Genomic DNA, 10,923 nt, shown 5'->3' with positions numbered 1-10,923 from the left:
AGCACCTGAGAATAGCACCTTGATTAGTTTAACAATTGCGAATATATGATCTAAGGTAGTTATATAGAGCTAAAATAAAGGACAAAAAATATATAAGGGACTACAATTGAGTAATGGTAAACAAGTTAAATGGACAGATAGTCACTATGAAATAATATTGGTTTAGGAGTAAGATCTGATTTGTAATATTAAATAAGTTGAGCAGTTTATTGCACAATAAAAAGTAAAAAAAAAATGAGATAGTTGGTACTAGCTAGCAAAAGATAGTATTGGTACTTGCAAAAAAGTAATTGGAATATACACTAATTGCACACACAATAAAAAGTGACTAAAAAAACAAGTAGTGGTAAACAAAATTAAATGGACAGGTAAGAACAATGAATAATGGTAATGTCTTGGTTATAATATGATAGTAAGATGGTAGACAGGTACAAAGGATAATATAAAGGTTGGAGTTGAATATGCAAACTTGAAAATTTGGCAACAAAATGTTATGGGAAGTATATACTTCTGGAATGAAAAAATATCGTTAAACGGGGGTCCACTGTACTTCTAAACTGTTGTATTCTGGGCACCTCTGCAAAAACAGTGATTATGTGTGAGGTGAAAGTGTTGAATGATGATTTAAGTATTTTCTTTTTGGGGATTTTCTTTCTTTTTGGGTCACCCTTCCTTGGTGGGAAACGGCCGACTTGTTGAAAAAAAAAGTCTACTGTAGATATAAATCCAGATGTACTCCTGTTAGCCCCTCTTGGGGCCTAGTTTCTATGCCTTTTGTGTACCCATATGCTCTTGTGTTACATTCACAGGATGGATATGGGGGTCCACAATAAATTAGTCATTTTGACGGCAAAATCTAATGCGTGCTGCCAGGTTTAGCGCTTTATTTGATTATAATACTACTACTACATGTTGCCAATATTTGAAAGAGTGCATGGAAGGTAAAGTGGACTTACTGAGATGGCACCTAAAGCAGCTACTTAATCAGCTGATGCATTCTCACCAAAAAACTTTATAAAGTTCACTGCATTTGTCAAAACTTCCACTGCTGTGAAGGCCATCCTTCCTTCTCTCAGTTTTATAATAAGATAGTTTTGTGCTTTATCAGAGCACTAAGGGGACTCCCCCTTTCTGTTTTTTTTTCCTCAATCCACATATTAAACAACTCTTCCATCTTATTTAGCAGTAAATGACCTTTGGCATTTTGAGCAGGTAAAAATATACTGCTGCACAATATAAAGGCTTTCTAGCATTATTTAAGCTTTTGGTTGCACTTCTTGAAATGTGTCGCAAGAAAATCACACTGCAAAACGTCACTAAGTGGTTTACTGTATTGAAGATAGAAATAAATGCACAATTTTTCCCATCTTCTCTTGGAGGCATCCAGTTGCCAAAACAACTTCAATAAAAGAAAAATGTATTCAAACCATAAAACTGACTTAACCGATGGAAAAGCTGGATGCCTTAAAAGTCTAGCTGCAAGCTTAACATAGCCAGAGATTTAAAAAAAAAAAAATTGTGTAATGATACTGATTATGCGACACTGGAAGTAGATGCAATACAGAGGTTCAAACAAATGATCATATAAACTAATTTTGTCACAATTCCAGGCCCATGTCGACTGTAATTCCACTTATGCATCATGTGTAAGTGGAATTACAATAAACCCTCAATTTAACTGACTATTTGGGAAAGCAGGTGGTTGGCAATGGTGACTGGTGTAAAGATGAGATTTGTTTTGCAGTGATCATAACATACAATGAGCTTTATTTGTTGTTTCCAAATGATATAACTACTGGTTTTGTCCCATTTTCTGTAGTTTCTCAAACAGATTTTACTGTACCAATAGAAATTAGATGCATAACAGCAAATTTTAATAAAGCAGACCAATGTAAAGCAAGGAAAATGCATATTACATCTATAAGCTGTAAAATTCACATATGTTTAGTGTTTGTTTTTAAAATTTTTTAAAAAAACTAAACCTGCATGGTCATTCAACAGAGGTGCATTACATCAAGCAAGAGTTCAGAAGGGCCCAGGGGAAGGTGATAAGACCCCCTCCCACAAAATTGACCTAGTAATTGCAAGTAAAAAAAGGACTGACATAAAATGAGCATATTTGTAATATTGTGTTTACTATTTTCATACTACATATTTTTTTCAAAATGTACACCTGTATATATACACACTGTAAATAGAAATTCTTTGTTTTTTTAATGTATATACTTTACTGAAAAATAAAGGGAAAGCCATGTTGAACAAATCAGAATGAATTTATACTTTGAACCTGAAAATTTGATAACTGTAGAAAAATGCATAAGAAAAAAAAAAAGGTAGAAATAGGGCAGTTTAATTCAAAACAATGATGCAATATATAACAAATACTATATACAGCCAAAATATTAATGTACACTCCTTCATACCAATACCATACTGCATTCCTTGCAGTTATACATGTTTACATAATCCAATAAATTAAATTTCCAACATGCAACAAGTATAAATAATCTAAAATTCACATAAAAAAAATTTGTCCACGTTAGGTAAAACTTGTCATGTGTACATATTTCTTAACGACACATTCACAAATGTCTCATTTTGTGCACTATTTTATTTTCAAGACTTTTTTCACAGCCTTGATTACATCATGAGGCTGTGGAATGCAAGCTATTTCTAAACTTTTAGCATACGGCATAGGCACATCAACTCCAGTCACCCTAATCACTGGAGATTCTAGGTAGTGGTAAGCTGGACCTGGACAAACAAAAGTACTCTATTAGAAAATGTATTTAGCACTCCTTTTATGTGTACTGAAATATCTAAAGAATAAAAAGGCACAATACCATGACTGGAACAATACATAACACACACATAAGAGCATAAAACTTGGACCAGTAATTAATCATACAGAAGTGCATTAGGAAAGGGAGCTAGTATATAAAGTGTTAGACTTGTTGACACTAATAATGCTCTTATCTGTCATGTAGGGATCACAGACATCCTATTAATGGGTCCTCTGACAAAACTGTCTACCCTTCTGGCCTTCACAGACTCGACCTCTGAGAGAGGTACATATAACAATTTTTTTTTAATGCTGTTAAAATAAGTTTTTTCTTACTTAACACTGTTGATGATAATGCTTTGTGAAATATTTGAGCTCTAGTAAGGTTCAGACAGTTAAAAGAATATACTACATTAGTTTAAAAATTGTTAAATTAATACTGTACATTTGTTTCTTACACTTGAGTTCAGGACACCTAATGTGTTGAAGGGTTTTCAAATATGACATCATTCACTCATCCATTACTTCAACTGTAGAGAAGTTAATATAATTCCACCATCACTTAAACATTTTTTTTTAACAAGCTGGCCATTTCCCACCAAGGCAGGGGTGCTCAAAAATGAAACACTTTTATCATCACTCATTCACTGTCTTGCCAGAGGGGTGTGTACACTACAGTTTAAAAACTGCAGCATATCTCCATCCCTCCTTCAGAGTGCAGGCACTGTACTTCTACCTCCAGGACTCAAGTCTGGCTGACCGGCTTTCCTGAATCCCTTCATGTTATTTTGCTCACACTTCAACAGCACATCAAGTCATAAAAAACATTTGCATCCACTCGCTTCTAACACACACATGCATGCTTGCTGGAAGTCTAAGCCCCTCACACACAAAACCTCCTTTACCTCCTCCCTCCAACTTTTCCTAGGACCCCTACACCACCTTCCCTCCACTACAGGTTTATACACCCTCCCAGTCATTCTATTTCATTCCACCTTAAAATGTCTGAACCACCTCAACCCCTCCCTAGCCCTCTGGACAACACTTTTAGAAACCCCACAACCTCCTCCTAATCTCCAAGCTACAGATTCTCTGCCTAATATTCACACCACACATTGCCCTCAGACACAACATCTCCACTGCCTCCAGCCTTCTTCATGCTGCAACAACCACCACCCATGCTTCACACCAGTATAAGAGTGGTGGTACCACTATACTCTCATACAGTGCTAATTATGGCATTATGCCGGGTGAGCGCCCCAGCATAATGCAGTGACAAAAATCAAGGGTCTTTTTTCATCAGTGCATTATGCTGGGTAGCAGCTGTTAGCCACACTCCACAGTGACTCCTCAGTGCTCACATGGCTGCCGTGGTGAGAGGAAGTGTTGCACTTTTGTCTCTCATCCGCCCCATCTTTTGTCCGGTGTTCCTTTTGGTTTTGGGGCTATACATGTTTGATTATGGGTAAAAGGAAGTCTTTAACACCTGAAACTATAGCTCAAATCATAGGGCTTCACAAACCTCGGCACCAGACAAAAGAAATAGTGAAGAATGTTGGTGTGTATGTGTGTGAGTGTTCAGTGAGGAACTGAGTGCAGCGTTTCAAGGCTGGTGGCGATGTCGAGTTACCGTCTGCCAAACCTTGGCCTGGCCCCTTGAAGAAGATATCTGTTCGTACCTTAACTGTGTTAAAGAAGCAGTTAGAGAGTACACCTAAGATAACTGCTAGAGAATTGAAAGAAAAGAACCCACATCTTCTCTCAGAGGTGTCTGTAAGAACTGTTAACAGACATGAGTCAGAAATGGGTTATATTAGTCGCTGCCAGGTTAAAAAACTGATCTTCTCCAAGCCACAGAAGAAACATAGGCTGGATTATGCAAAGAAATATCTTCACTGGAATCCTCAACAGTGGTCTGAAGTACTTTGGAATGATGAAGCAACCTTCACCGTCACCTGTAACTGTGGGGGATGTGTAATGGCCCAGAAGTAGTGACCCACTAGACCCACACTACACCTATGGGACCACCAAACACCAAGACTCGCTCATGGTTTGGGGGTGTTTCAGTGCTCAGAATATTGATGAACACATTGTGCTTCCCAAAAACCAGTAAATGAACCAGTATAATTACCTGGAGTTATTGTGTGACAATTTACCTGAGACATTTGATGAGTGTGGCGCTACTGTTGTTATGCAGGATGGTGCACCATGTCATACCCCCAAATCTGTAGTTCAGTGGCTTAAGGACTATGAAGTGAGGTTCTTTAATGACTGGCCAGGCAATTCCCCAGACCTAAACCCTATTGAGAACCTCTGGTTGATAGTGAAACGAAGTTTACCGGGGAAGAATTTCAGTTCTATCCCGCAGCTGGAGGCTGCTCTACACAAGGCATGGAATAATATACCTCCCCAAACCCTCAAGAATTTGTGTGAAAATCTTTCTACATGGCTGAGGGACGTGATTAAGCATAAAGGATGCAGAACCAAGTATTAAAACCTCAGTAAGTGTGCAAATACAGCGGACCCTTGGCTAACGAACGCATCGCATAATGTTAAATCTGCCCAAAGAAGCATTCGAGCGTAATTATTTTGGCCTGGCTAACAATAAAAAACTCGCCCAGCGTGATTTGTCTGGTATGTGTCCACATGTGGCCTGAGCGCACCTCAGCTGCCCCGTGTGTGCCAATGTTTACAAGCCAGCCAGCACGGTCGCATCTACGCATACATTTGGTACATATAGTATCACAGTGTTTTTAGTGCTTGTAACTGCAAAATAAGTCACCATGGGCCCCAAGAAAGCTTCTAGTGCCAACCCTGTGGTAAAAAGGGTGAGAATTAGTATGGAAATGAAGAAAGAGATAATTGCAAAGTACGAAAGTGGAGTGCGCGTCTCGGAGCTGGCCAAGTTGTATACCAAACCCCAATCAACCATCGCTACTATCTTGGCCAACAAAACGACAATCAAGGAAGCTGTTCTTGCAAAAGGTGCAAGTTTGTTTTCGAAACAGAGATCGCAAGTACTCGAAGATGTTGAGAGACTGTTATTGGTATGGATAAATGAAAAACAGATATCAGGAGATAGCATCTCACAAGCGATCATATGTGAAAAGACTAGGAAGTTGCATGACGATTTAATTAAAAAAATACCTGCAACTAGTGGTGATGCGAGTGAATTTAAGGCCAGCAAAAGTTGGTTTGAGAGATTTAAGAATTGTAGTGGCATACATAGTGTGATAAGGCATGGTGAGGCTGCCAGTTCAGACCAAAAAGTGGCTGAAAAATATGTGCAGGAATTCAAGGAGTACATAGAGGCTGAAGGACTGAAACCCCAACAAGTGTTTAATTGTGATGAAACAGGCCTGTTTTGGAAGAAAATGCCAAACAGGACCTACATTACTCAGGAGGAAAAGGCACTCCCAGGACATAAGCCTATGAAAGACAGGCTTACTCTTTTATTGTGTGGTAATGCTAGTGGTGATTGCAAAGTGAAGCCTTTATTGGTGTATCACTCTGAAACTCCCAGTGTTGTGTTGTGATGTGGAGGGCAAACAGTAACGCATGGGTCACTAGGGACTTTTTCTATGACTGGTTTCACCATGTGTTTGCCCCCACTGTGAAAAATTACCTCCTGGAAAATAAATTAGACCTTAAGTGCCTCCTGTTATTAGACAATGCTTCTGGTCATCCTTCAGACTTGGCAGAGCGAATTTCTGGAGACATGAGCTATATCAAAGTGAAGTTTTTGCCTCCTAGTACCACTCCTCTCCTGCAGCCCATGGATCAGCAGGTCATTTCAAACTTCAAAAAACTCTACACAAAAGCTATGTTTCCAAAGAGCTTTGAAGTGACCTCAGACACTCGACTGACCCTAAGAGAGTTTTGGAAAGATCACTTTAGTATCCTCAGTTGTGTAAACCTTATAGGCAAGGCTTGGGAGGGAGTGACTAAGAGGACCTTGAATTCTGCTTGGAGGAAATTGTGGCCAGAATGTGTAGAAGAGAGGGATTTTAAAGGGTTTGGGGCTAACCCTGAGAAGCCTATGGCAGTTGTGGAATCTATTGTGGCACTGAGAAAGTCCTTGGGGTTGGAGGTTAGTGGGGAGGATGTGGAAGAGTTGGTGGAGGAGGACAATGAAGAACTAACCACTGATGAGCTGCAAGAGCATCTGCAACAGCAAGAGGCCAGACCTGAGGAAACTGCTTCAAAGGAGGGCAGAGAGAAACTGAAGAAATTGCCTACTTCAAAGATTAAGGAAATGTGTGCAAAGTGGGTTGAACTGCAAACCTTTATGGATGAAAATCACCCTAACAGCTATTGCAAGCCGTGCTGGTGACTATTACCATGACAATGTTGTGGCCCATTTTAGGCAAATCTTTAAGGAACACGAGGTACAGAGCTCTATGGACAGATTTGTTGTGCGACAGAGGTCCAGTGACACTCAAGCTGGTCCTAGTGGCATTAAAGGAAGAAAGAAACCCAGGAAAAGGACTTGCTACCTCAAGTCCTCATGGAAGGGGATTCCCCTTCCAAACAATAACCTCCACCATCTCCCCTCCTCCCATCCCATCAATCATCACCAGATCTTCAATAAAGGAAAGTCTCATGTATTCTTTATTTAGTACAGTAGTAATTGTGCATGTCTTCTTCTTTTTGTGTGTAGGAAAATGTATATTTCATGTGGTAAAAAATTTTTTTTTTTTCATACTTTGGGGTGTCAGGAACAGATTAATTTGATTTCCATTATTTCTTAGGGGGAAAATTAATTCAGCTAACGATAATTTCATCTAACGATGAGCTCTCAGGAACGGATTAATATTGTTAGCCGAGGGTCCACTGTATATATGTATATTATAATCTTCCATGGTATGTGTTTGTGTTTTGGTACATGAGTGGGGGAGGGCCGGCATAATGCCGTGACTAGCACTCTACATTCCCCTCTTTACTTCCATGGATAATGTTGTCTCCACAGACTCCTTGGTGCATCATTCACCTTTTTCCCCCTCATCAATTCTATGGTTCACCTCGTTTTTCATAAACACATCTGCTGACAAGTCCAAAGCACTAAGAATTCCTAATAACCATTCAGAGTATGAAGGAAGTGAATGTATTCACTGTGCTCCAGTGAATACATTCACTTCCTCCATACTCCCTCCAATCTGATATCCAATCCTTCATTGCCTAAATTTTTTATCCTCATCACCTTGCTCTTTCCTATATTCACTTTTAATTTCCTTTTACATACCCTCCCAAACTCGTCCACCAACCTCTGCAACTTTTCTTCAGAATCTCCCAAAATCACAGTGCAATCAGCAAAAACCAACTGACAACTCCCACTTTGTGTTAGATTCTTTATCTTTTAATTCCTCACCTCTTGCTAACACCCAAGCATTCACTTCTCTTACAACCCTATTTATATACAGTGGACCCCCAGTTATTAGCCGTAATCCATTCCTGAAGGCTGGCTGATAACCGAAATGGCCAATAACCGAATTAATATTTCCCTTGAGAACTAATGGAAATACAATTATGTAAATTCATTCTAAACAAAAATATTCACAAAAAAAGTAATTTTTTTTGCAAATATGTAAGTATTACATACCTTTATTGAAGGCTAATGCTGGCTTCTTGAAGATAGGGAGGAGGAAAGAGGGAGGAGTTAGTGTTTGGAAGGAGAATCCCCCTCCATGAAGACTTTAGGTAGCAAAGCCTTCTCTGGGGTTACTTCCCTTCTCTGTCTTTTAATGCCACTAGGACTAGCTTGAGTGTCACTAGACCCGTCTCACAAAATAACTGTCCAGTGTGCTCTGTTTCTGGCATCTCTAAGATTTCCCTGAAGTGGGACAGGGTTTTGTCACTAAACATGTTGCGGATATGGCCTGTTTCAGCTTTGTCAGAGTGGTGTTTCTCTACAAAAGCTTGCACCCTAGTCCACATTGCACACACCTCTTTAATATCTGAAGAAGGTACCTCCTTCACTCCCTCTTCCTCCTCTTCTGAAGCAAGTTCCTCAGCTGCAGTCTGTTGCTGTTCAAGTTGAAGCTCTTGCAGCTCTTCAGTGGTAAACTCTTCCCTGTGGTCCTCCACCAACTCTTCCACATCCTCGCCACTCACCTCCAACCCCAGGGACTTCCCCAGTTCCACAATAGAGTCCACAGGGTCGGCAGGGTCAGGGTCATGGTGAACCTCAAACTCTTCAAAATCCCTCTCTTGGACACAATTTGGCAGAGTTCCAAGTCCTGGAAGTCACTCCCTCCCAAGCCTTACCTATAAGGCTTATGCAATGGAAGATAGTGAAGTGATTCATCCAGAACTCTCTTAGGGTCAACTGAGTGTCTGAGGTCACTTCAAAGCACTTTTGAAACACTGCTTTTGTGTAGAGTTTTCTGAAGTTAGAAATGACCTGCTGGTCCATGGGCTGGAGGAAAGGAGTGGCGTTAGGAGGCAAGAACTTCACTTTTATAAAACTGAAGTCCCTAAACACTTGGTCTTCCAAGTCTGGAAGATGTGCAGGAGCATTGTCCAGTACCAGGAGGCACTTGAGTGGCAATTTCTTTTCCAGGAGGCATTTTTTCACACTGGGGCCAAACACATCATTAACCCATTTGCCTTGTGACCCATGCCTTATGATTAGCTTTCCATATCACGCACAACCTATTCTTCATGACACTGTTTTTCTTAAACACTGGGATTTTCTGAGTGATACACGAGTAAAGGCTTCACTTTGAAATTCTCACTAGCATTACCACACAACAAAAGAGTAAGCCTGTCTTTTATAGGCTTGTGTCCTGGCAGTGCCTTTTCCTCCTGGGTAATGTAGGACCTGTTTGAAATTTTCTTCCAAAACAGGCCTGTTTCGTCACAATTGAATACTTGTTGGGGTTCGAATCCTTCAGCCTTTACATAGTTCCGGAATTCGTGAATATACTTTTCAACCGCACATTTGTCAGAACTTGCAGCCTCACCATGCCTTACAACACTGTGTATGCCACTACGCTTCTTAAATCTATCAAGTCATCCTTTGTTGGCCCTAAATTCACAAACTGCAGCACTTGTTCCAGGCATTTTCTTTGCAAGATCCTCATGCAACTGCTTTGCCTTCTCACAAATGATCGACTCCACAACACTGTCTCCCACTAATTCTTTTTCCTTAATCCATAATAATAATAACGTTTCCATCTCTTCCATTATCGGTGTCCTTTGTTTAGTTAGAAATTTTACTCCTTTTGCAACATTACCATCTTTGATTTGTTCTTTCTTTGCCAGGATGGATGTAATTCTTGATTTATTCTTGCTGTACATATTGGAAAGTTCCATCACCTTCATACCACACTCAAACTATTCTATCACTTCATGCTTAAATTCCATGGTGTTTCTCACTTTCTTTACCACAGGAACATTACTAGGAACTTTCTTTGGAGCCATGGTTACTTATTTCACAGTTGCACTGCAAGAAAACCCACTAAAAACAATGGGAAACAAGCAAAATGTTTGGATGTATGAACAGAAGCTTCCTCAGCCACCGAGAGACAAAGCCAAACTGAAGTGCAAGCTGCTCCAGCCGGCAGATGGATGCATCCAAAATGGCCGATAACCGAGTGAGCGGCCGATAACCGGGTGCCGAAAACCCCGTCGATAACCGAGTTGGCCGATAACCGGGGTCCACTGTATATACATTGAACAGTCATGGTGACATCACGCATCCCTACCTAAGCCTACTTTTACTGGGAAATAATCTCCCTCTCTCCTACATACTCCAACCTGAGCCTCACTATCCTCATAAACACTTAAATGCTTTCAGTAACCTACCACTTATGCCATACACTTGCAACATTAGACACTGCTTCCCTATCCATCCTATCATATGCCTTTTATAAATCCATAAATGCAACAAAAACCTCTTTACCCTTATCTAAATCATGTTCATTTATATGCTTCACTGTAAATAATTGGTCTGCACACCCCTACTCTTCCTAAAGCCTCCCTGTTCATCTGTAATCCTGCTCTCGGTTTTACTCTTAACTGTTTCAATGGTAACTATCATACACCTAACTAGGTATACTCAGCAGGCTTATTCCCCTATAATTTTTACATTCTCTTTTGTCCCCTCTGCCTTTATACAAAGTAACTATGCATACTCTCTG

The 10,923-nt window shown here is 40.0% G+C and overlaps 1 protein-coding gene across 2 annotated transcripts in view; it reads right to left on the bottom strand.

The window, feature by feature from the left end:
* Window positions 1–2,336: 2,336 nt before the first annotated feature.
* Pdhb (Pyruvate dehydrogenase E1 beta subunit) overlaps window positions 2,337–10,923 on the bottom strand; it is a 126,158-nt gene continuing 117,571 nt past the window's right edge. For both annotated transcript variants that reach the window (XM_053774938.1, XM_070100799.1), the window contains exon 8: window positions 2,337–2,754. In XM_053774938.1, the coding sequence (XP_053630913.1) occupies window positions 2,606–2,754 (149 nt within the window). In that variant the 3' untranslated portion in view covers window positions 2,337–2,605. The remainder of the gene's footprint in view (window positions 2,755–10,923) is intronic.

Source organism: Cherax quadricarinatus, chromosome 1, assembly GCF_038502225.1.
Source record: "Cherax quadricarinatus isolate ZL_2023a chromosome 1, ASM3850222v1, whole genome shotgun sequence".
NCBI classification, from domain to species: Eukaryota; Metazoa; Arthropoda; class Malacostraca; order Decapoda; family Parastacidae; genus Cherax; species Cherax quadricarinatus.
The sequence above is the reverse complement of the archived record's forward strand: the minus strand, read 5'-3'. Positions and strand labels throughout refer to the sequence as shown.